Raw genomic sequence first — 23,537 nt, 5'->3', positions numbered from 1 at the left:
GCTCGGCCCCGCACCCTTTCCAGTTCACTCTGAAGCAGATTTTGGCTATTTCCTGGCACCCAGCTCCACCCGAGCGCATCCTCAATCAGCGGCCGCATCCAGTGGTGTCGTACGCAGAGGGACGAGGTGACGATGGTGGGCGCTGGCTGCAACCACGATGGGGACTGGCAAAATGCCCCCTGAGTGCCACCTCTCCAGGACGAGCCCCCCAGGTGCTGTGGGACGCTGCTTCCCCTCATCCCCCTGCCGGCTCCGGAGGCGGCGCTGGCAGCCCCCAAAGGCACTGAAGAGCAGGGATTGGGGCTGCGGCACCGACCTCTCGCCCCACAGCCGGGTTGGTGTCAGTGCTGGCGGATCCCACAGGTTGTATCCAGCCCTGCACCACCTTCCTCGTGCCACTGAGGCTGGAGAGTGGCTGCTGAGCCCCGGGAACCCCGCGCGCTCCGGGCCCTAAGTGCTTGGGGGGCTCCGGGGCAGCCTCGTCCTTGTAAGCGCTTGGGGGGCACATGGAGCGGGGGACAAGTGCTGAGCATCCCGAGTCCTCTGGCCAGGGCGCGCATCCGACCCCTGAGCTGTCCCTAAGTGCTGCGTGGGGCATGGGGACGGCCCAGCCGGGGACTGGGGGGGGTCTCTCCCCGTGCCCCCCACCCCATGGTGCTGCAATCGGGGTGGGAGGGCTGGGGCACGGCGCCCGGCCAGGGCGCTCCGGCACCCTTTGGATAAGTGCTAGGGACGAGGTCCGGGGTCTTCCTCGTGCTGCCCCCGAGCCGGCGGCTTCCATCCCATGGGTCCGGGGGCGGGGGGCGCGGGGGTGCCCGGTGCGTGGGGGATGGAGGGGGGGTGCGGGGCCGGCGGCCGCCTGGCGCCAGGGCCGGTTGCATCACTGCGGCCGCGGAGGGGAGACGCCGGAGCAGCAGGGGCAGATGAACTCTTGAGAAAGCAGGATCCTGTTCTCATGCGAAAATAATCCAAACATCGAGGGCAGAGGGGGAGGCGAATGTGCCGCATAAGCGGAATTTCTCCCCAGCCAGAGCCTCCGTCCAATTCTGGCCGGTGCCGCCTCCAGATAACCCCGCACCGCGGCCGCCCCCCCAGCCGCGTCCCCCTGAGTCCCCCCGGCTGCGTCCCGCTGGGGCCAGATCCACTCCAGGAGGGCAGGGGGGCAGCCGGGACCCCTCCAGCTGCGGGTGGCACAGGGCTGGGGGCACGCAGGGGCCTCGAGGGCTGCGCTGGCCCTGCTGTCGTGGTGCCCGGCGTGGCGATGGTGGCGTGAAGGCGGGGAGGAGGCAGCACCCTGGGGCGTCCCATGGCAGAGCGCCGGCCAGGAGGGTCCGTAATAAATAAATAAATTAAAGGAGGGAGACGGATTCCTCCCGGGCCAGACCTGCCGCCTGCGCCCACGTGGCCGAGCCGTCCCGGGGCTGGATCCTGCAGTCCTCGCTCCGAGAGGGGAACTGGGGCAGGAGCCTTTTCCCCGCTGTCAGCCTTGGATGTCGCCTTCGCCGCGGGGCGCACGGCCGCGTCCCCATCCCCGCAGGCTCCACTCATCCTCTGCGCCGCTGCCGTCTCCCCTCTGCTCTCCCCTGGGGCCAGAGGTGTCCAGTGGAGGAGCCGCGTGGTGCCGGTGCCGGTGCCGGGGCGGTGGCGGTGCTGGGGGGGCCGCCCCCTCCCTTCTCTGTCGGTCTGCTTATTGCACAATGCATGTCGAAGCGCAGGTTTGGTGCAGCGTTTCTCCGCCGGATTTTTTTTTTTTATTATTATTATTATTATTATTATTATTATTCTCGCTCTCTTTCCCCAACATTCAAAGGAATTTCAACGCTTGTTCTTTGTATCTTTAAAAAAAAAAATCGATAACAACAACAACAAAAAAAAAAAAAAAAGTGGAAGAAAAGATGAGTTTGTTGGCTGGACGTGGGGCCCGGGGCGGAGGGGGCAGCACCAGCGGGGGTCTAAGAGCATCCACATCTGTCAACCACCATGCCCGGGATCTTGCCGTAGATGATCTGCTGCTTGTCGTTGAAGTAGAGCATGTTGATGGGGGACATCTTGGTGGGGGTGCAGCAGGGCCCCGCCGAGCCCCGGGGGTTGGCCTGCTGCACCAGGTGGGTGTGCGGGTACTTCTGCATGAACATGTACTCGCACTGCCCCGAGCAGTAGTTGGCTTTGTATCTCTTGGGGGCGATAATCCAGTCCCAGCCGAAGGCCTCGAAGTCGACGGTGAGCGGGTAGCGGCAGCAGCGCGACTCGGTCGAGTGCTCGTCGCAGTCCAGCCCCAGGTTCCTCCGCGAGCGCTTGTTGCTCTCCAGCACCCGCAGCTCCATGAAGGGGTGCTGGGGGGAGAGCGGAGCATCAGCCCTGGCCGCGGCCCCATAACCCTGCAGCCCCATAGCCCCGTGGTCCCATAGCCCTATGATCCCACTGCTCCAGCTCCCATGGAGCTCCCAGAGCTGTCCCCAGCCCTGTGGAGCTGTCACTGTCCCCATGGAGTTGTGAGCAGCCCCTTGGAGCTGTGACTGGTTCCATGGAGCTGTGATGAAGCCAGCAGAGCCATAACCAGCTCCACGGAGCTGTCATTGTCCCCACAGAGCTGGGAGCAGTCCCATGGAGCCAGAACCATCCCCATGGGGTCAGAGCCACCCCCATGGGGCTAAAACCATCCCCATGGAGCCAGAACTATCCCCATGGAGCTAAAATCATCCCCATGGAGCCAGAACCACCCCCATGGCGCCAGAACCATCCCCATGGAGCCAGAACCATCCCCATGGAGCCAGAACCATCCCCATGGAGCTAGAACCATCCCCATGGAGCCAGAACCACCCCCATGGAGCTAGAACCATCCCTATGGAGCCAGAACCAGCTCCACAGAACTAGAACCACCCCCATGGAGCCAGAACCACCCCCATGGAACCAGAACCATCCCCATGGAGCTGTCTTCATCCCCGCAGAGCTGTCACCAGCCCCATGGAGCTGCCCTCCCCACCCACACCCATCCCCATTCCTCTCCTTTGCCCCCCAGCTCCCCGGAGCCGGCCGGGTCCCCCCCAACTCCCACCAGGGCTCCATCCCCGCGGCGGGCACCTACCAGCCCTTCGGCCCCGGGGCCGAGCGAGGTGACGGCCAGGTCGTTGCCGTTGGGGTCGAAGGCGTTGATCTCGATGCCCCAGTTGTTCTGCGGCTGCTTGAACCAGTTCTGCAGCACGTGCTTGAAGTCAATGCTCTGCCAGTGCCCGATGCGGGAGTTGAGGTCGATCTTGAGCGAGCGGATGCGGATGTGGCGGCTGCCCTCCTCCGTCACCGGCTTGAGGCGGAGGATCTGCAGGTAGACGGTGGAGGTGTGCTGCACCGGCCGCAGGTACACCCACAGCTGCGCCTTCACCACCTTCGTGAACATGATCTTGGGGCTGAAGTTGAAGAAGCAGCAGTGGGGGTTGCCCTCGATCTGCACCACGGGGTCGGCTGCGGGAGGAAGGACGGGTCAGGGGCGGCCCCGGCTGCGCCCCACCGAGCCCCCGGCACCCCTGGGCGCCCCCCCCTGCCCCAGGCCTCCCGCGCGCAGGCCGGTGTAAACTCCTCCTCGGTCATTAGGAGTTGAAGGTCGGGTCAGAGGCCGCCCCCGGGGGTCATTTCCCCTCGATTCGCAATAAGGTCCCGGGGCTGCCCCCTGACCCTGTGTCACCGGGGATTCATGATCCCCTGCGGGGCCGCGGGGCCGGGCTGAGCGGGGCGGGGGGCTCTGCTCCTGGAGCACCTGCAGAGCCACCGGCCGGGGCTGCAGCATCCCCTGGCCTCCTGCTGCCCGCGCTCAGGGACCCGCAGCATCCCCCGGGTGGAAACCCACAGCATCCACAGCCGGAGACCCGCAGCAGCCCCTAGACGCAGCCCTGCAGCCTCCTCCGGGTGGAGACCCGCAGCCTCCCCGACCACAGACCTGCAGCAGCCTCCACCAGAGACCCCGCACGTCCCCCGGCCGCAGACCCGCAGCATCCCCCGCCGTGTGCCCGCAGTCCCGGCGGGCGGCAGCTCGACACGCAGCAAAGTGCCAAGAGGGGCCCCGTGGTGCTAAGCTCACCCTGGCGCAGTGCAAGGGCCCTGGAGCTGCTGGGGAGGCTGCTTCGCCCTGGGACCACGGCAGGACCACCACCCCTGCCCTGGGCAATGCTTTTGGGCATGGGGGTGAGGGCGAGCGGCCTCCCTGGGGACGGGAACCCCCAAGCATCCGCACCCCCAGCACCCAGCCGCCCTCCCCCAGCCCCGCGGCAGCACCCTGGGTGGATACGGCCCCGCGCCCGCCCTCCCCGCTTGCCAAACATCTGTGTCAAATTGAGCTGGGAATTTCCCCCCCCCCCCCGCCCTCCCCGAGCAGCCCCCCTCCCCCTGCCACGCACCGGTCAGGTTTAATAGCACCCAGCTGCAGCGCGGGGCCATTTGCTGCGCGCGAGGCCTCCCCGAACACATCGGGGTCACGACACCGGCCGCAGCCCCGGGAATGCCATCCATCCGCCATGTGGCCCGCGCGCTCCCCCCCCGCCGCGGCTCACATAAACCAAAGTGACAGGGGCTGGGGGGCCGCGGGCGCTCGCCGCGCAAACCCCTCCCAGCAATTTGCTGCGCACAAGCCCCCTATTAAACCCGCGCTCCCCCGGGACCGGCCCCGAGCACGTTCCCCCTGCGCTGCCCCATCCCCTCCCTAGGGCACGCGGTGCCCCCGAGCCCCGGCGGCTTCGCCACCGGTGGCTGGCGGGACGTTGTCCCAGCACGTGCCGGTGGCCGCCCCGAGGGGTTCTCGGTCCCCAGGGTCCCACACCGAGATCCTCGGTGGATTCACGGGGTCGGCTCCAGGCTCGCCGCAGCCGGACCGCGGCAAGGACAGCTCCACTGGGGGTGTTTTTGTAGGGTCTCCAGGTGAGAGACGCCAACGCTGGAGCCAGTGCAGGACCCTGGAGCTGCGGCCGAGCCTCTCACCGGCTCATCCCGGCTTCCCAGGTGTTGGGGCTTCAGGGTGCCGGGGGGGCCGCAGCGGCTCTGCCACGCCGCGCTGCTCCTGGCACGGGGCTGCGGCGGTGCCAGGATGCTCGGCCCGTCGCTGTGGCAACGGGGGATAAAGGTTACCGGGACACCGGTCACAGCTGAGTATGTGCCGGGAGGGGGGCGGCCCCGAGCCCCCCGCCCCGCTCTTTGTTCCCATTGCGGAGGCACCCGGAGGGATTTGGGGCTCCCCCTCCCCAAAATGTCCCCTTAACCCCTCGCCTGCCGCAACGCCCCGGGGACACCCCATCGCCCCGCAGCGGGCCACGTGCCGGCGGTGCCTCCATCCCCACCAGCCCCGTCCCACGGCCCCCGGTCCCCCCTGACCTTGAGCGGCCCCGGTGCTGGCGTGGCAGCGCTGGCACGGGCACCCCCTGGCCCCCCGCCCGCGGGCCGTAGCCCCCCGCGCCCCGGCCTCCATCGCCCCTCATTAAGCTGCCTCCACCCCGGAGGTCGCGGGGGTCAGGGGTAGCCCATAAATGGTTTTAGGACCCAATTAACCTTCCCGGGTTTCTTCTGCAGTTAAAAAAAAAAAAAAAATGGGGGGGGTGAGGGCTGTGGAGGGTTGTGGCTTTGGATTAAACCCGGGCGGGGGGGGGGGGGGGGGCGGCCGGGGCGGGCGAGGGGAACCCGAGAGCTTTATGGCTCTGCTGCCTATAAAGCCTTTTCCCTCCTTCTGTTCAGGAACCATAAAAACCCACACAATTGCCACGGGGAGGCAAAGAGGGAGGAAAAATCATAATAATAACGGAGCGGCGAGGGGCCGGGGCAGCGGCCGGGGCAGGCCAGGCCCCGCGGCGCATCCGGCTGCGGGGCTGGGGCCGGGGCCGCGGGACCCCTCCGCACGCCGGGAGGAGGGGCCGCGCTCTGGTATTTATTTTGGGGGCCCCCGAGCTGTTAAGGGGAGGAGGGGGCCGGGGGGGGGGGGGGAGTGAGCGTTAACGCGGAGCGGGGAGGAAAACCCCAGCGTGTTGTCAATTTTATGGGTAATAAAATTTCAAAGCCGCCTGAGTCTATTAATGCCTGGGAAGGAAATTCGTCAGGGGGCTGGCGGAGGGGAGCGCCTCACACTTCCCTCCCTTCCGCTCGGCCTTCACACCCCGCCCGGCCCGGCCCCCGCCACGGGGGTCCCGGGGGTCCCGGGCAGCCTCGGCCCACGGCTGGAGCAGGTGGAGCAGGGCCGGGACTCAGCAGGGGGACGCTCGCCCCCCCGGCACCTCTCCGCACCAGCACGGCCCCAGCCCTGCGCCCCCTCCCCACATCAGGCACCCACGGATGGACAGACGGATGGACAGAGCCATGTCACAGCGAAGCGAAGCCCCCACGCTCTGTCCCATCCCCGTAGCCCGGTGGGGACCCCGCGCAGTCCCTGCTGTCACCCCGCCGTCACCCTGCCACCACCCCGCTGTCACCCTGCTGCCACGTGCTGCAGCAGGGCGCTGCTGGCACCCGGTGTTCCCGTGGGGATTGGGGACTGGGACGTCACCGTGTCGTGGTGTCCCCCAGCAGCGGGGCCTGGGGCTGCTCTGCCAGGGGACAAACGGGCCCGGCACCCCGAGGCCGGTCCCTGCACCGGTGCTGAGTCCCAGTGTCAAGTGCTGGTGCCCAGTGCCAGCATCAGGTCCCAGTCCCGTGTCCCAGTCCCCATCGCTGGGTCCCAGTGCTCAGTTCTGGTACCTGCTGCCAGCACCCTGTGCCCGGTCCCAGCACCCAGTGCCCGGTCCAAGCACCCAGTCACTGGTCCCAGTACCCAGTCACTGGTCCCAGCACCCAAAGCTAAGTCCCAGTACCCAGTACCTGGTCCCAGCACTGAGTGCCCGCTCTCAGCACCCAGTCACCAGTCCCAGCACCCAGTGCCTGGTCCCAGCACCCAGTACCTGGTGCTCAGTGCAGAGCCCCAGTGCCCAGCAGCTGGTCCCAGTCCCTGGTTCCAGTGCCCTGAAGTGGCTGCCGGCTCTGCTGTCTCGTCCCCATGTCCCCAACGTCCCCGTGTCCCCAGTGTCCCCGTGATGCCCCCCCAGCCCCATGGCCCCGCGAGGTGCGGCGCAGCGCGACCCCCCCCCACCTCCGAGCTGCCCGGAGCCGGTCCCGGGGCCGGCGGGTTGGGGGCTGCGGGCCGGTGCCCGGGGCTGGGCACGGGGCGGCCCCGGGATGCCGGGGGGAAACGGGGGGTGCGGGGAGCCCCGGGAGGAGCGGGGAAACCCGGGGGAACCGGGGGAGGCCGGGGAATCCCGGGGGGAACCGGGCAGCCCCGGAGGGAGCCGCGGAGCCCCGGGGGAGTGCAGGGAGCCCCGGGGGGAGCGGGACGGGAGGCGGGGGAGCCTCGGGGGTGGCGGGGGAGCCCCGGGAGGGAAGCGGGAGCCCCGGGGGCTCCGGTGCCCGGCGCGGCGCGGAAAGTTACAGGCGCGGAGCCGGGGCCGCGGGGAGCGGGGGGGGTCGGGGAGAGGGGGGGAGAGGCCGGGGGGGGCCCGGCGGCGAAGTTTGCGGCCGGAACAAAGGCGGCACTGACTTTCCTGGGCCATGCTGATGACGGTCTCGGTGGTGGCGTGGTACTCGTCCTCCTCCAGGTACTCGTCGTGCTGCAGCGAGTCGCCCTGGAAGTCGTGGAGGTCGAGGATCTGCTGGAGCGGCGGCGCCTTGGGCAGCAGCTGGTTCACCACCTCGCGGGTGATGTTGGGCGCTTCCTTCAGCCGCAGCTTGCTCAGGATCTGCGACTTGATGCTCTCCAGCCGCAGCTCCTTGCTGTGCCGCCGCCACAGGCACACGGGGCAGGCGGGCTCGGCGGCGGCGGCGGCGGGGGGCTGCGCGTCCGCCGGGCCCCCCGCGACCAGCGCCAGCAGCCACAGCAGCACCGGGGCCATCCCGGGGCCTTCCCCGCCGGCCCCCGCCGCGGCGCGCCGGGCCCGGGCCGGCGGAGCGGGGCGCGGAGCGGGGCGCGGAGCGGGGCGGCGGCGGCGGCGGCGGCGGGGCGCGGAGCGGGGCGGCGAGGGGCCGCGGGGGGGGGGGGAGAAAAAGCGGCGGCGGCGGCCCCGGGGTTTTATATCCCAAGTGAAGTGTGTCGTCAGCGGCCTTGATTGGCTGCGGGCGCACAAAAGAGGTTCTGGCAGGGGCTTGTCACCAGCGAGCCGCCGGCCCCCGCGCACCGGGCACGGCCCGCCGCGCCCCGCACGCCGCCCGGCCCGGCCCGGCCCCCGCCCGGCCCCGCCCGGCCCGGCCCCGCCGCACTTGCCGGGAGTTGGGACCCCCCGGGCGCGCCCCGCGCCCCCGGCCCCTCCCGCGCCGTGTCCTCAGCCGCCCCCGCCCCGGCCCCGGTCCCCTCCCGGTCCTTATCGTGCTCATCCCCCCCCCCCCACCGCAACCGGCCCCGGGGCCGCGCCCCCGCCCCCCTCCCCGCCCCCTCCCCGCCCGGTCCCGCACCGGGGAAGAGGGGGAGGAACGGGAGTGGGGGGCGCATACCGGGACACCGGGACACCGGCCCCGGGCGGCCCCGGGCAGCGGCTCCCGGCACGGCTCACCCCGCCCGGTCCCGGGCAGCGCGGCGGCTCCCGGCGGGACCCCTCGGGGCGGGCGGGGCCCGGCCGCTCCCTCCCGGTGCCGGCCCCATCAGAACCATGGAGAGGGCAAGGGGGAGGCGCGGCCGCGCCCGGCGCCCCCTCCCCGAGCCCCCCCCAAAGTCCCCTCCCGGGCTGCCCCGGCCCCGACCCGCCCCGGGTCCCGCTCCCGGTGGTTGGCGGCGGCGCTCCCGGTGCGGGGCGAGCGGCCCCGGTCGCGGTCCCGGTCGCGGCCCCGCGGTCCCGGTTGCGCGGCGGCGGCGCGGCGCAGACGCATCCCGCCAGGGGGCGCGGCGGAGCCGCTCCGGAGCGGCCGCGTTCACACCGGCGCCGGTAAAACCGGAGCGCGGCTCAGCGCCGGGCGGAGGGCGCCACCGCGCGGCCCGGGGGGGGAAACGGCCCCGCCGCACCCCCGGGGGTTCGGAGCCTCCGTCCCCGGCGGGGTCGGGCCCGGGGGGGCTGGTCCCGGAGAGGCTGCGCCGCCGGTAGCGCCCCGCCGGGCGCCGTCCCCGGGGTTTCCCCGCGGCGATGACATCACCGCCCGGCGTGACGTCATCATCCGGTGGGCGGCGCGGGGGGGAAGCGAGCGGGAAGCGGAGGCGGCGGCGGCGGCGCTGGGAAGCCCCCGGCGGGACCCCCCCCCGCGGCACCGCGTCCCGCGCGGAACCGCGGGGGTTAAGGCGGCTCCGTGACGTGTCCCGGTGGCCCCGCCCCCCCCCAACGGCGCCGCCGAGCGGGGCCCCCCCGGAGGAGCGGAGAGCGGCACCGGGCCCGGTAACGGCAGCGGGAGGCGCGCGGGGGATCCCCGCGGGGGCACCGGGGAAAGGCTTCGGAACGGGGGAGGGTCCCACGCGGGGGGGTCCCGGGACAGTGCCTCCCCCCCCTCCCCGGTTCCGGGGGTGTCGCTGCGTGGCCCCTTCCCGCGGGGGGGAGAACCGGGGGGGTCCGGGTGCGGTCCCGTTCACCCCGGGTGCAGCTGGGACCTGGCTGGGGGGGGCAGAGCCCCACGTCCATGACCCCGTCCCCGTCCCCATCCCCATCCCTGTCCCTGTTCCTATCCTTGTCCCCGTCCCTGTTCCTGTGCCCGTCTCTGTCCCCATTCATGTCCCCATCCCTGTCCTCATCCCTATTCACATCCTTGTCCCCTTCCCTGTCCCTGTCCCTGTCCCCATCCCCGTCCTCGTCCACGTCCCCATCCCCATGCCTGTCCCCGGCCACGTCCCCACCTCTGTGCCGCGGGCGCCTCTGGCTGCCACTCACGTTAATTTTAGCCCGGTCCCCACCCTGGGGACACGCTGCCGGGCCAGGCAGGATGCGGCCCTGGGCACCCTGCAATTAGGGGCTGGGGATGCGTGGGGCCGTGCCACGGGGGCACGCGGGGGACGGAGCGGGACCGTGGTGGGCACCCGCTGAGCTCCACGTCCCCAGGCATGGCGGGGCTGCTGAAGGCCCTGGTGAGCGCCTCGGAGAAGGCGGCCGACATCGCCCGGCTGTGCCGGCACGAGGAGCCCCTCTTCCAGCTCCTGGTGGCCGAAAAGACGGGCGCCGACAAGAACCGGCGGTTCCTGCAGGACTTCAAGACGCTGGCGGACGTCCTCATCCAGGAGGTCATCAAGCACGACCTGGGCACGGAGGTAGGGGTTGCGCTGGGGGGACGAGGGGGGTTCCCCGCACCAAATAGGGTCGTGCTGACCCCGATCTGCCCGCAGTTCCCCGAGCTGCAGGGCCACATCGGCGGCGAGGAGTCCAACGAGTTCACCAACGCCCAGGGTGAGTCGGGGGGCAGCGGGCACGAGAGCTCCCCACCGCCACCGCCACCACCCTTGAGGGTCAGCCCTTGGTGACGCCGCGGTGCCGGCAGGGGAGACGGTGGCGGTGCGGGTGTGCGGCACGGTCGGCGAGACCGCGGCGCTGCTGGGCTCCGTGCTGGCCCCCGAGCAGGCGGCAGCCGAGCTGCTGGCAGCCGCCGCGCACCGGGACGTGGTGCTGGGGGACGCGGCGCTGGACGGGGTGGCCCTGAGCATCCCACCCGGGGACCTGGCCATCTGGATAGACCCCATCGGTGAGAGAGGGGCACGGGGGTGGGCTGGGGACCCCCACCCCGATCCGTGGCTGAGCACTGACGGCTGTGGTTGCACCCTCAGACTCCACCAACGAGTACATCGGAGGGCGCGAGGACGTGGTCCCCATCGACGGCATCTCCCCCGCGGGGCTGTGCTCGGCGCTGGTGCTCATCGGGGCCTACGACCGCTGCTCTGGCTGCCCCGTGCTGGGCGTCATCAACGAGCCCTTCTTCCGCCGCGACCCCCTCACCCACAGGTACCGGCCCACCGGGGGGGGCACCGCGGACCCCCACCCCTACCCCTGCTGCAGACGGACCCACGCTGCGAGACGCGGCGTTGGGGCTCACCCCGTGTCCCCGTCCCCACAGGTGGCAGGGCCGGTACCACTGGGGCGTCGCGTACCAGGACACCCGGCTGTGCTCGCTGAGCCCCCCGCCGCCTCCGCGCCCCCCGCCCCGCGTGGTGCTGAGCCGGGCCGAGGGGCCGGGGGTGCGGGCGGCCCTGGACCCCCTCTGCGGTGGCCGCCTCCGCTTCGCCGCCGGCGCTGGCTACAAGATGCTGTGCGTCATCCTGGGGCTGGCGGACGCCTACGTCCTCTCCGAGGGCAGCACCTTCGCCTGGGACGCCTGCGCCCCCCACGCCATCCTGCGGGCCCTGGGGGGGGGCACGGTGGCCCTGGCGGAGGCCCTGCGGGCACGGCGGGTCGGTGACACCGGTCCCCCCCCCCGAGCTGCTCTACAACCGCCCTGCGGAGGGGGTGGTGGGGGCCGAGCGCTGGGCGAACCGGGGGGGGGCTGGTGGCCTACGTGCACCCCCAGCACCTGGAGGCCGTGCTGGATGCGCTGGTGGCCGTGCCTGGGCTGTGAGCCCATGGGTGTGGGGGGGGGGACAGGGTGCAGGGCAGGGGGTGGCGGGGACCTGGGGTGGCCAGGGACCCTGGGGTGCAAGGCAGGGGACAGCGGGGACCAAGGAACGCAGAGCGGTGCCACCGGGGTGGCCGGGACCCCAGGGTGCAGGACGTGGGGACAGCGGGGTCCTAGGGGGGGCAGCAGGGTTTAGGGTGGCCGGGACCCCAGGGCATGGGGCAGCGAGGACCAAAGGGTTTGGGGTGGTGACACCGGGGTGCTTGGGACCCCAGGGAGCAGGGTTTGGGGTTTTGGGAACCAAGGCAGGGGACAGCGGGGACCCGGTGCCACGGGGTGCCCGGGACCGGGGACAGCGGGGACCCCGGGGGCTGCGGGACAGGGGGCGAGCTCGGGGGTCCCCCCCCGGTGTCCTTGTCCCCGTGTGCTCATTAAAAGCTCCGTGTCCCGTCCCGTGACCCCCCCCCACCCCGTGTCTGTCCTGTCCCGGCGGCGCCGCTCGGGGCCGGGGGGCGCGGGGGTGGGGGGGGGGTGGGGAGGCGGGGCCGGGGGGGACCGGGGCGGGACCGGGCGGGGACCGGGGCGGGACCGGGGTTTCCTGTTGACTGGCGCCAGCCCCATCACATGATCGAGGGCGCACCGACGGCAGCGGCGCCGGTGAGCGCCCGGGGCGGGGGAGCGGCGGCGGCACCGGGACCGGCACCGGGAGCGGCACCGGCACCGGGAGGGGGGGCGGCGGCACCGGGAGGGGAGCGGGTGAAACGGTCCCGGGGTCCCGGGAGGGGTCTTTGGGGTTCCGGGGAGGGTCCCGGGGAGGGTCCCGGGTCGGTGGGGTTGGGGTTGGGGCACCGGGAGCGGGGCCGGTTGCGAGGTGCCGGTTCCCGCAGGACTCGCCATGGCGCTGGAGGGCGGCATGAAGTGCGTCAAGTTTCTGGTTTTCATCTTCAACTTCATCTTCTGGGTGAGTGCGGGGCCGGGGGGGCCCGGGCAGGGAGCCGGGGGGGTGTGAGGGGTGTGGGGGGTACCGGGCACGGTGGTGGTGGGGGGGGGGGATTTTCCCCACCGAGCCCCCCGAGGGGGCACCGAGCGGGACCCCGGCGGGCAGCAGCCGCCGCCCCCTCGCTGCGCTCCCCCCGTCCCATCCCCGAGAGCCCCCCCTTGGGGTCACGGGCACCGGGAGGGGGTGGCGGGGGGGGGTGCGGGGGGGGGGGTCCGGGCAGCACCGTGGCCGTTCCGTCGTCAGTAGGCTCCAGGGGTAACGGGGCAGGGCCGGGCAGGCGCGCCCTGGTGGGGGCCGCCCAAAAACCGGGATCGGGACGGGGTCACCCCCCCCCCCCCCGGACACAACGGGGCTGAGAGGGTGGGGGGGGGGATGGGGGGTGCAGGGAAAGTCCCCCCCCCACCGGGTGCTGCCTCCGGGCTGGGGTCCCCACGCGGGGTTTGGGGTTGTGGGGGGGAAAAAGGGGGGGGGCAGAGCGCGGGTTTGGGGAAGTCGGGGTGAGGAAAGAGGCACGAGGAGGCCAACGGCCGGCGGGGGCGGGGGGGGGGGGGCACCTCCCGTCCTGTCCCGGCCCGGCCCGTGTCCCCCCCCCCCGCGGCCGGGGCTGACTCGTCCCGGTCCCACCCGGATCGCGCTGGGCTGAGTCACCCCGCGGGGCCGGGGGGGGGGGGGGGGGGGGCTCGGCCGTTTGCCAGCGGTGGAGAGGTTTTTTTGTTTTTGGGGGGGGGGACACAGGCGCCAGCCCCCCCCCGGACCCCGCAGCTCCAAGTGTTTGTGCAGCGGGCGGCGGGGCCGGCTCTGTTTACCCACACCCAGCGAGCAAACAGCGCCGGCGGCTGCGGGGGGGGGGGGGCCTGAGCCCGACCCCCCCCCCTCGGCGGGGAAGCTGTGGCCGGGGGGGGCCCAGCTGGGGGGGGGGACGGGACGGGGATGGAGCCGATCCTGCTGCACTCTGCTCCAGAGAGGGGGGGGCACTCGCTTGGCTCTGCCTGGGTTTTGGGGGGGGGGGGGGCCACAGGAACCGTCCCCGTGGCCACCCCCAGATCCGGCCGCGTCCCCCCCCCCCCCCCCCTCCCCGGCTGCGGAGCTGGCGTCAGGGCCCCCCCCCTCCACCCCTCCAAGGCCTCCACCGTGGCCGGAAGCAGAGCTTCCGATAGCCGCCAACGCGCCCCCCCCCGGGCTGTGGTGGCCCCCCCCTTACCACTGAGCCCTCCCCCCCTTACCACTGAACCCCCCCCCCCCGCCCACACACACACCCAGCGATGGGGTCCCCACCGCGGGCAGCCTCCAACCCCGGGGCGATGCTCGGCGGCACCGGACCCCCTTGGGGGCTCTGTAGGGGGGGTGGCAGGGATCTGTGCCCCCCCCCCCAGCTATGTGTGTGTGTCCCCCCCCCCAGGTATGCGGGGTGGCGCTGGTGGCCATCGGCATCTACGCGCAGGTGGCCCTCAATAAGGCGCTGGTGGTGGGCAGCGCCCCCGCCGCCAGCAGCCCCGTGGCCATCCTGGTGGTCGGCATCATCATCTTCTTCGTCTCCTTCTTCGGCTGCTGCGGCGCCTGGAAGGAGAGCTACTGCATGGTCACCACGGTGAGGGGGGGGGCTAGGGGGTTGGAGGGTGTAGGGGGGGGTCAAGGGTGGTCTTGACCCCCCCTCATGTTGATTTTGCCCCCCCGCAGTTCGCCGTCCTGCTCAGCATCATCTTCCTGGTGGAGATCGCCGCGGCCATCGCTGGCTACGTCTTCAAGGATAAGGTGGGGAGGGGGGCGTGGAGCTGCTGTTAGGTGCCCCCCCCTCTCCCCAGCTGGGTCCTGACCCCCCCCCCACCCATGGCTGTGTGTGTCCCCCCCCCCCAGGTCCGCTCGAAGCTGGAGGAGGGGCTGTGGGACACCATGCGCAAGTACGGCGAGGACCAGCCGCTGACCGAGGCGGTGGACAAGCTCCAGGAGGACGTGAGCAGCTCTTCCCCGCGGGCTGGGGGACCCTGCTCTTGCCCCCCCCCAGTTTATTTTATGCCCCCCCCCATCTTATTTTCTGTCCCCCCCCTGCCCAGTTCCACTGCTGCGGAGCCAGCAACTACACGGACTGGGGCACCATCGAGCAGTTCAGGGCCAACGACACCGTGCCCCACTCCTGCTGCCGCATCAACACCACCACCTGCAACGTGCACCCCAGCCCCGCCACCGTCTACGAAAAGGTGAGGACCCCCCCCCCGGCACTGCTCAGCCCCCCCCAGAAGGGGCTGCCAGCCCCTGAGCCCCCCCCCTTTCTGCTCCCCAGGGCTGCCTGCCGGCTATGGAAGCCTGGATGAAGAAGAACATCCTCATCGTGGCCGCCGTTGCGCTGGGCATTGCCTTCTTCGAGGTGGGTGTGGGGCTGGGATCCCCCCCCCCTCATGGCGTGTGTGAGTTGTGGGGAGGGTGGGGGGCACCGGGACCAACCCCCCCCTGCCCTCTCCCTTCGCAGATCCTGGGCATCATCTTCACCTGCTGCCTGATGAAGGGCATCCGCAGCGGCTACGAGGTCATGTAGCCCCCGGCGTGGGCACCGCGGCCCCCACTTGGGGGGGGCTCCACGTGCCAAACACCCCCCCCCTGCCCCCCCCCCCCCTTTCCCCATGGTGGGGGTCGCCGCCACCGGACTCCCCCTTGCTGTGTGCCAACAAGGGCTGGGGGGGGCAGCGCAGGGGGGTGGGGAAATAAAACAAAAAGCTTCCTTAAAGCTGTGGGGCTGGATTTTGGGTGGTGGGGGGGCGCAATAACCCCCAGGTTGTGCCCCCCCCCCAAGCAGCAGCCGCCTCGTAAGGGTGCTGTAGGGCACCATTAGGATGCTGTAGAGCACCAGTAGGGTGCCAGGAAGGAACTGGGAGGCACTGGGACACCCGATATGGCCGGAAAGGCGCTGCGCCACGGCGCGAGAGCTTTATTGGCAGCACGGGGGGTGGGGGGGCACCGGCGAGGGGGGGGTCACCTAGCGCTGGCTGTGCGCCGGCTTGGGCAGGATGAGGGCCAAGGCCAAGTCGACGATGCAGGCGGGCAGGTAGGAGGCGGGCAGCCAGAGCAGCTTGGCGTCCCAGCCCGCGCTGTAGCGGGTGCGCGGGTGCCGGGCGCCCAGGGCGTGCTCCATGCAGGCGGTCACCTTGCCCAGGTCGGCGTCGCAGATGACGTTCATGATGAGCCGCTGCACCTTCAGGTCTGGGGGGGGGGGGGGGAAATTTGGGATGGGGAAGGGGTTAGGGTCAGCCCCAGGCACGTCCCGTGTGCCCCCCGGGGTCCCGTGCGCTCTGGTGCGCCCCGGTGCATGGAGGTGCCCCCCAACCCGTGCCGTTGTCCGCCCCCTGCTCACACTTGTGGAAGAAATCCTCGCCGTAGCTGAGCCGCGTTTCGGGGGCCAGGCGCTCCCAGAGCCCCCGCAGGGCCGCCTCGATGCCCCCCAGGTCGGTGACGGCCGTCCTGAAGAAGCCGGGCTCCACGATGCTCACCTTCACCCCGAAGTGCCGCATGTCGCGCCTGCGGGCGATGCGGGTCCCCATTACGGGACCGGGACGGGTTTGGGGTCTGGGACTGTTTGGGGGGGGGGTCACGGGGTTGGGGACCCACCTGAGGCTGTCGGAGAAGGCCTCGATGCAGTATTTGGAGAGGCAGTAGCCGCCGCCGTTGGCGGAGAGGCGGCCGAGGACGCTGGAGGTGTTGACCACGCGGCCCCGCGCCCGCTTCAGCAGCGGCAGCAGCGCCAGCGTCACCTCGATGGCCCCAAAAGTGTTGACGGCCAAAACCTGCCGGTAATCCTCGATCCGCATCCACTCCGTGGGGCCGATGGGGTTGGCCACCCCCCGCGTTGTTCACCAGCCCGAAAAGCCCTGGGGGGTGTGTGGGGGGGGGATAGGGGTGGCTGTAGCAGGGCCCCCAGCCTCGCCCCGTAACAGCCCTGCAGGACCCCAGCCCCTGGAGCAGCTCTCGTGCTCCCCCCCCCCCCGGTGCTTCACAGCCCCCCCCGTCCCCTCCCCAGAGCCCCCCCCGTCCTTCTTTAGGGCACCCTAGGGGAGGGCAGCCGGGGTTCTGCCCCGCTGCCTGTAAATGCCCCATGTCAGATCCCCTGCTGCAACCCTGTCCTGCCCCATAGCACCTCTCCAGCCCCCCCAGCCTGCCCTATAACACCCCTCCAGGACCCCCAGGCCTACCCTATAACACCTCACTGGCTTTCTCTTCCCCATAACACCCCACCAGGACCCCCTTATACTGCCCTATAACACCCGGCAGCTCTCCCCACCCTATAACACTCTCCCCCAGCCTGCCCTATAACATCTTATCAGCCCTCCCTTCCCCATAACCCCCCCCGGAATCCCCTTATCCTCCCCTATAACACCTTACCAGCTCTCCCTACCCCATAACAACCCCCCAGGACTCCCCCAGCCTGCCCTATAACACCCGCCAGACCCACCTATCCTCCCCTATAACACCTTATCAACTCTCCCTGCCCCATAACCCGCCCCCCCCAGGACCTCCAATCCCCCCCTATAACACCTTGGCAGCTCTCCTTTACCTATTGCACCCCCTCAGGCCCTCCCATCCCCCCCTATAACACCTTACCAGCTCTCCCTGCCCCATTACACCCCACTAGGACCCCATTATCCTCCCCTATAACACCTCAGCAGCTCTCCCCACCCCACAACACCCCCCCATCCTCCCCTATAACACCTTACCAGCTCTCCTTTACCTATAACACTCCCCAAGCCCCCCCCCATCCTCCTTTTTTAACACCTTACCACCTCTCCCCACCCCATAACACCCCACCAGGACCCCCTTATCCTCCCCTATAACACCTCGGCAGCTCTCTACACCCCATAACACCCCCCATGTTACCCCCCAAACCCCCCCATCCTCACCTTTCTCGCCCACCTCCTCCTGCACCCACTCTGCGGCGCGCCGGATGCTGTCGGAAGCGGGTGACGTCCAGCAGGGTGGTGCGGAGGTGCCCGGCGCAACCCCGCTGCAACCCCTCGGCCCCTTTTGGGGTCAGGCAAGCTGCCAGCACCCGGTAGCCCCTCCGGGCCAGCCGCCGGGCCAGCAGGTTGCCGAAACCGCTGTCGCAGCCGGTGATGAAGACGTGCTTGTCCTGCACGCACGGCAGCCGCCGCCGGTCCCGCACCAGCCAGCCCAGCGCCCAGGCCAGCGCCGCCAGCAAGAGGTACCGGCCACATGGTGGGGAGGGACGGGGGGGGGGGCCTGTGGGGAACCCCCCCCAACCCCCCAAATTCAATCCCTGCACCCCGAGGCCGGGCACAGGCTCCCAAAGCTGTGCCCCCACCCCCATCAAACCGCTCCCCGGGGGGCCCTGCCCCGTGGCATGGGGTCAGAGCCCCCCCCCCCCAAATTGCTAAAGGGGGGTGCTGGGGGTTTGGGCTCGGTGCCCGCCCCCACGTCCCAGTGCCCTGGGGTATGCGAGGAGGGTCCCTGCCCCGCTGCCCCCCCCCCAATGCTCTAAGTGACCCCCCCCCCGAGGTTGTAGCATGACAGGGATTAGCTGGGTGCAGGGGGTCAGCACTTGGCCGTGATCTGGGGGGGGGGGGTGTCCCAGCTTCTCCCCCCCACCCCCCAACTCAGCCCCGGCCCAGCACAGGGACACCCCCCGCGCCCCCCCCCCCGCTCCCAACCCACAAAGAGGGGCCCCTCATGCCCTGTCTGTGTCTTGTACCCCCCCCATATAGAAGCCCTATGGGGCTGTGCCCCCCCCCCAGCCCTATTTATGTGGGCTTTGTGGTGCCACACTGCCCCCCCCAAAAAAAAAAAAAACTCTCTATGGGGTTGGGACAGGGGGATCCAGGGTGCCCCCCAAAGGCAGGACCCCCCCTAAAGTGCCCTATGGGGTCAGGGGGAGCAGCCAGCATACACCCTGGGTCCCCAGCACTTGAGGGGGGGGCAAACAGGGGCTGAGCTGCCCCATGGGGAGGGGGGGGACACGGGGGGGGGCACTTACCTTTGGGGGCAGAGGGCTCCAGGCACAGCGGCAGCAGCAGCGACGGCGCTGGTCTGAGCCGGGGGGGGGCGGCTGCAGCCGCTCCTCCCCTGGGGCTTGGGGCCAAAGCCGGTGCCTGGGGGCCCCATAGGGGCCTGGAGGGGTTGTGGGGGGGACACAGGACCCGCTGCCACCCCCCCCCCGTCCCCATCCCTCAAGGATTAGCGCCCCGAAGGCGCCTTTTGTCCGGAGAAAAAGGGGCCTCAGAGCTGGGTTTAGCCTTAAAGAGGATGAGGGGGCTTAGGGGGGGGCAGCCGGGGCCGCGCCGCCCCTCGCCACGGCTTTATTCGGTGTGTGGGGGGGGGTTAAAATGTGTGTGTGGGGGGGTTGCTCAGGAGCAGGCGGGCTGCAGCTGCCCCTTGTAGACGTACTCCAGCGCCGTGGCGATGGTGCGCATGTCCAGCTCGATGCTGCGCGCCCAGTTCTCCACGTCCCCGATCTCCTGTCGATGGGGGGGGGATTTAAAAACAAGGGGGGGGTCAAGGTGATGCTGGAGGGGGGTTGGGGGGGGTCCCCGGGGGGGTCCCGCACCCACCTTGAGGGCCTGGTTGAAGTTCTCCACCATGGTGATCCACTGCCCCGTCTGCTTGGCGAACTGCGCCGGCCTGCGCCTGCAGCGTCTTCACCTCCTGGTCCAGCTTGCGCTGGTTGACGTAGGCCTGGGCCACCCTGCGGGGGGGGCGGGGGGGGGGGGGATTTGGGGTCGGGGTTAATTAATAGGGGTCAACGGGGGGTGATGGGGGTGTTAATGGGGGATATGGGGGGGTGATGGGGGATATGGGGGGAATGGGGGGTTAATGGGGGGGTTAATGGGGGTCAACGGGGGGTTAATGGGATATGGGGGTAATGGGGGGGTTAATGGGGGGTGAGGGGGATATGGGGGGAATGGGGTCAATGGGGGGGGTTAATGGGGGTGATGGGGGGTAATGGGAGTCAATTGGGGGGTTCATGGGGGTCAACGGGGCGTGATAGGGGATATGGGGGTAATGGGGGGGTTAACGGGGGGTAATGGGGGATATGGAGGTCAATGGGGGGGGTTAATGGGGAGTGAGGGGGGATATGGGGGTCAACGGGGTGATGGGGGATATGGGGGTAAGGGGGGGTTAATGGGGGGTAAAGGGAGGATATGGGGGTAATGGGGTCAATGGGGGGTGATAGGGGATATGGGGGTAATGGGGGGGTTAATGGGAGGTGAGAAGGGGATATGGGGGTAATGGGGTCAATGGGGGGATTAATGTGGGGTGAGGGGGGATATGGAGGTCAACAGGGGGTGAGGGGGGTTAATGGGGGGTGATGAGATATGCAGATAATGGGGGATACGGGGGTAATGGGGCTCAACAAGGGGTGACAGGGGATGTGGGGGTAATGGGGGGGTTAATGGGGGTGAGGGGTGATATGGGGGTCAACAGAGGGTGATGGGAGTTAATGGGCGTCAATGGGGGGTGATGGGTGATATGGGGGTAGGTAATAGGGAGGTTAACGGGGGGGTGAGGGGTGATATGGGGTCAACAGGGGGGTTAATTGGGGGTGAGGGGGGATAAGGGGGTAATAGGGGTCAATTGGGGAGTGGCGGGGTTAATGAGGGGGTGAGGGGTGATATGGGGTCAACAGGGGGGATATTGGGGTCAACGGGGGGTGATGGGGGATATGGGGGTCAAAGAGGGAGAGGGGTTAATGGGGTGATATGGGGTAATGGGGGTCAAGGGGGGGGTTAATGGGGGGTGAGGGGGGTTGATGAGGGTTAAAGGGGGGGGTGATGGAGGTTAATGGGGGGGTGACGTCATGATGGGAGGGTAATGGGGGGGGTGATGGGGGGGCTGTTCCCGGGTTGGGGGTGGGGGGTCCCGGGGGTGTCCCCTTGCTCACCCCACGTTCAGGTGATCCACCAGGGCCTCCGTCAGGCGCGTGGCGGCGGCGATCGCCTCCCTGCGGCGCCGCTCTGCGGGAAAGCGACGTCAGCGCCGTGACGTCAGCGCCACGCCGCCTGACGTCACGCCCGCGCGGCCGTGACGTCACGCCCCGCTTCCCTCCCCTCCACCCCAGGGCACCGCCGCGGACCCCCCCCTCCTCCCTTCCGCGATTGGCAGCGCCGCGGGCCAATGGGGCGGCGCGGCTGGCGGCGCGGCCGACCAATGGGCGCGCGGCGCGGGGGGGGGGGGGGGGGGGGGGGCGGGGCGGTTGCCATGGTAACGCTCACCCTGCAGCTCGCGCCGCTCGCCCTGCCGCGCCTGGTGCTCCCGCAGCAGCCGGGACAGCATGGCGGCCCCCCCGTGCGTCGCCCTGCGTCATGACGTCACCGCCGCCCCGCCCCGTCCCGTCCCGCCGCGGGGCATGACGGGAGCGGGGAGGAGTTGAGGGGAGGGGGGCGGGGGCCTGGGGGGGTGCGCTATAGGGGGGTGGGGGGGGCTATAGGGGGCTATAGGGGGCTGGGGGGTCCTATAGGGACACAAGGAGCACTATAGGGGCCGGAGGGGGGGGGCGCTGTAGGGGCCAAGGGGCACTATAGGGGGCTGATAGGGAACTATAGGGGTCTTACTGGGCGCTGTAGGCGCCCAGGTGGGTGCTATAGGGGCACAAGGAGTGCTGTAGGGGCCGGGAGGGGCGCTATAGGGGCCCAGGGGGTGCTACAGGGAGCTGGTGGGGTGCTAGAGGGACCCAAGGAGCACTATAGGGAGCTGGTGGGGCGCTGTAGGGGCCCAGATGGAGGCTATAGGGGCCGGGGGGGGCGCTATAGGGGACAAGGGGCGCTATAGGGGTCTTACTGGGCGTTGTAGGGGCCCAGGTGGGTGCTATAGGGGCCCAGGGAGCGCTATAGGGGTGTGCAGGGGGCATAGCACCGTAGAGGGCGCTATAGGGCCTGATTGGACACTATCAAGGCCAAGGAGCGCTATAGGGAGCTGATGGGCTGCTATAGGGGCCCAAGGTGCACTATAGGGGGCTGAAGGGGCCCTATAGGGGCCAAGGAGCACTATAGGGGCCGGGGGGGGGCGCTATAGGGTGCTATAGAGAGCTGATGGGGTGTTATAGGGACCCAAGGAGTGCTATAGGGACCGGGGGGGAGGTTCTATAGGGGCCCAAGGAGCACTATAGGGATCTAATGGGGGCACTATACGGGCCTAAGGGGTGCTCTAGGATCCCAAGGAGCGCTATAGGGGTGTGGAGGGGGCATAGCACCCTAGAGGGCGCTATAGGGGCCTGATTGGGCTCTATAGAGGCCAAGGGGGTGCTATAGAGGCACAAGGAGCACTACAGGGGTCCGTCTGGGCACTGTAGGGAGGGCTATAGGGCCCAAGGAGCACTCTAGGGGTCTGACTGGGCTCTTTAGGGGCCCAAGGGGGTGCTATAGGGGCCCAAGGAAGCTATAGGGGTTGGGGTGGGGCTGTGGGGACTCACAGGGGGGCTGTGGGGTCCCAATTGGAGGCCTGGGGAGCCCGTAGTGGCCATAGGGGTCTGGCTGAGGGGGGGGGGGCTACAGGGACCTGTAGGGGCTGGGGGTGCTATAGGGGCCTGGCTGAGAGCCTGGGGGGGGGCTGAGGGAGCCTGGCTGGGTGCAGGGGGGGCAGAAAAGGGCCCCTGGGGGGTCTCTTCCTCCTCCTCCTCCTCCTCTTCCTTCTGCAGTGGTGGCCAGGGCTGGCAGAAACCAGGGGTGGGCAGGGGGCCGGGGGGGCGCTGGTGCAGAGCAGCCCTGTTCCCAATCCCATTAATGTTCCCATTCCCATTACCATTCCTGTTCCCATTCCCATTAATGTTCCCATTCCCACTCCCATTAACATTCCTGTTCCCGTTCCCATTAACATTCCCATTCCCATTAACGTTCCCGTTCCCACTAACATTCCTGTTCCCATTCCCATTAATGTTTCCGTTCCCATTCCCACTCCCATTAACATTCCTGTTCCCAATCCCACTCCCATTAACGTTCCCGTTCCCATTCCCATTAATGTTCCCATTCCCATTCCCATTAACGTTCCCGTTCCCATTCCCACTCCCATTAAAATTCCTGTTCCCGTTCCCATTCCCATTAACATTCCTGTTCCCATTCCCATTAATGTTCCCGTTCCTGTTAACGTCCCCGTTCCCATTAACATTCCTGTTCCCATTCCCATTAATGTTCCCGTTCCCATTAACGTCCCCGTTCCCATTAACATTCCTGTTCCCGTTCCCATTCCCATTAACATTCCTTTTCCCATTCCCCGTTCCCATTCTCTGCCCTCCCCGGGAAGTGGCCTCCTCTTTCCCACGGTGGCCAGGCCATCGAGGGGGGGGGATTTGGAGGCTCAGGGGGGGGACCTGGACGGCAGCCAGGAGTTGTGGGGCGGGGGGGTCCTTCTCCCAGCTCACCCCAGGCCAGCAGCGAGGAGGAGGAGGAGGGAGGAGGAGGAGGAAGAAGAGGTCAGCGCAGCTCCCGCAGGGCCGAGCAGTGTGGCCAACTCCCGGCCAACTCCCAGCCATCTCCGCGGGCCTGGGGGGGGAGCGGCGATGGTTAAAAATAGCCCCCGGGGCTGGAAAATATGACTGCCCCCCCCGGGCTGCTGCGGGGGCGCGGGGCTGCTCGCTCCCGGGGGGCCTGAACCCGCTGCGCACCCCCTGCCCGCTTCCAAACCCCCTGTGTGGGTCCTGCTCCTGCTTGGAGGGGGTTGCCCCCCACCCAGGGGTGCCCCCCACCCAGGGGGGTTGCAAAGTGGGGGGGTGCTGGGGTGCGGTGTAACGGGGCAGGCTGTGATGTGGGGGGTAAAAGGGGGGGGGCATGCGGTGTGATATGGGGTGCTGGGCGATGGGGGGTGCCGTGTAGGGCGATTTGGGGTGCTGGGCACTGCACTGGGGGGGTCCCAGCCCCCCCCCCCCCCCCCCATGCAGCCGGGGGCTGTGTCCCGGTGCAGGGTCCCGGTGAGCCATCCCCGTGCAGTGTCACCGCTCTGTGTCACCGTGGTGTGTCATCGCCGTGTCCCCGTGCTGTGTCACCGCTCCGTGCCCACTGCAGCAGCCCCACGCGGTGTCACGGCAGCGTGTCCCCGTGGGGTG

At 69.6% G+C, this 23,537-nt stretch overlaps 5 protein-coding genes across 5 annotated transcripts; 2 read left to right on the top strand and 3 right to left on the bottom strand.

Annotated features, from left to right (window-relative positions):
- Positions 1-1,952: 1,952 nt before the first annotated feature.
- Positions 1,953-7,889, bottom strand: GDF11 (growth differentiation factor 11; the record flags this gene model as incomplete). The annotated part of the gene is made up of 3 exons (XM_084303742.1): positions 1,953-2,333; positions 3,086-3,459; positions 7,538-7,889. The coding sequence occupies 3 exons, from the start codon at positions 7,887-7,889 to the stop codon at positions 1,953-1,955; spliced, it is 1,107 nt and encodes a 368-aa protein (XP_084159868.1).
- Positions 7,890-9,306: 1,417 nt separating this feature from the next.
- Positions 9,307-11,508, top strand: INPP1 (inositol polyphosphate-1-phosphatase; the record flags this gene model as incomplete). Its single annotated transcript, XM_084303735.1, is given in 8 exon segments — positions 9,307-9,353; positions 10,008-10,213; positions 10,289-10,349; positions 10,441-10,641; positions 10,724-10,898; positions 11,011-11,359; positions 11,361-11,429; positions 11,431-11,508. Coding segments are annotated over 7 exon segments (1,137 nt in total). The 5' UTR covers positions 9,307-9,353; positions 10,008-10,009.
- Positions 11,509-12,095: 587 nt separating this feature from the next.
- On the top strand, positions 12,096-15,224 carry CD63 (CD63 molecule). Its single transcript, XM_084303748.1, has 8 exons — positions 12,096-12,162; positions 12,393-12,466; positions 13,905-14,093; positions 14,183-14,257; positions 14,360-14,455; positions 14,557-14,700; positions 14,784-14,867; positions 14,970-15,224. The coding sequence occupies exons 2-8, from the start codon at positions 12,401-12,403 to the stop codon at positions 15,033-15,035; spliced, it is 720 nt and encodes a 239-aa protein (XP_084159874.1). The 5' UTR covers positions 12,096-12,162; positions 12,393-12,400; the 3' UTR covers positions 15,036-15,224.
- A 249-nt stretch (positions 15,225-15,473) lies between these two features.
- RDH5 (retinol dehydrogenase 5) lies at positions 15,474-17,703 on the bottom strand (the record flags this gene model as incomplete). Its single annotated transcript, XM_084303743.1, is given in 7 exon segments — positions 15,474-15,697; positions 15,849-16,012; positions 16,103-16,335; positions 16,337-16,362; positions 17,389-17,443; positions 17,445-17,693; positions 17,695-17,703. Coding segments are annotated over 7 exon segments (960 nt in total).
- Positions 17,704-18,738: 1,035 nt separating this feature from the next.
- Positions 18,739-20,849, bottom strand: BLOC1S1 (biogenesis of lysosomal organelles complex 1 subunit 1). Its single transcript, XM_084303761.1, is given in 5 exon segments — positions 18,739-18,960; positions 19,054-19,119; positions 19,121-19,187; positions 20,385-20,457; positions 20,716-20,849. Coding segments are annotated over 5 exon segments (378 nt in total). The 5' UTR covers positions 20,777-20,849; the 3' UTR covers positions 18,739-18,849.
- Positions 20,850-23,537: the final 2,688 nt, after the last annotated feature.

The sequence above is a fragment of the Netta rufina genome (genome assembly GCF_964035555.1).
Source record: "Netta rufina genome assembly, chromosome: 30".
Classification (NCBI taxonomy): Eukaryota; Metazoa; Chordata; class Aves; order Anseriformes; family Anatidae; genus Netta; species Netta rufina.
This window is presented reverse-complemented; position numbering and strand designations above follow the sequence as displayed.

Coding starts and splice junctions, on each gene's coding strand:
- CD63 (XM_084303748.1), top strand. CDS start 12,401: ATGGCGCTGGAGGGCGGCATGAAGTGCGTCAAGTTTCTGGTTTTCATC. Junction 14,094..14,182: donor GCTACTGCATGGTCACCACG/GTGAGGGGGGGG, acceptor GCCCCCCCGCAG/TTCGCCGTCCTGCTCAGCAT. Junction 14,701..14,783: donor CCGCCACCGTCTACGAAAAG/GTGAGGACCCCC, acceptor TCTGCTCCCCAG/GGCTGCCTGCCGGCTATGGA.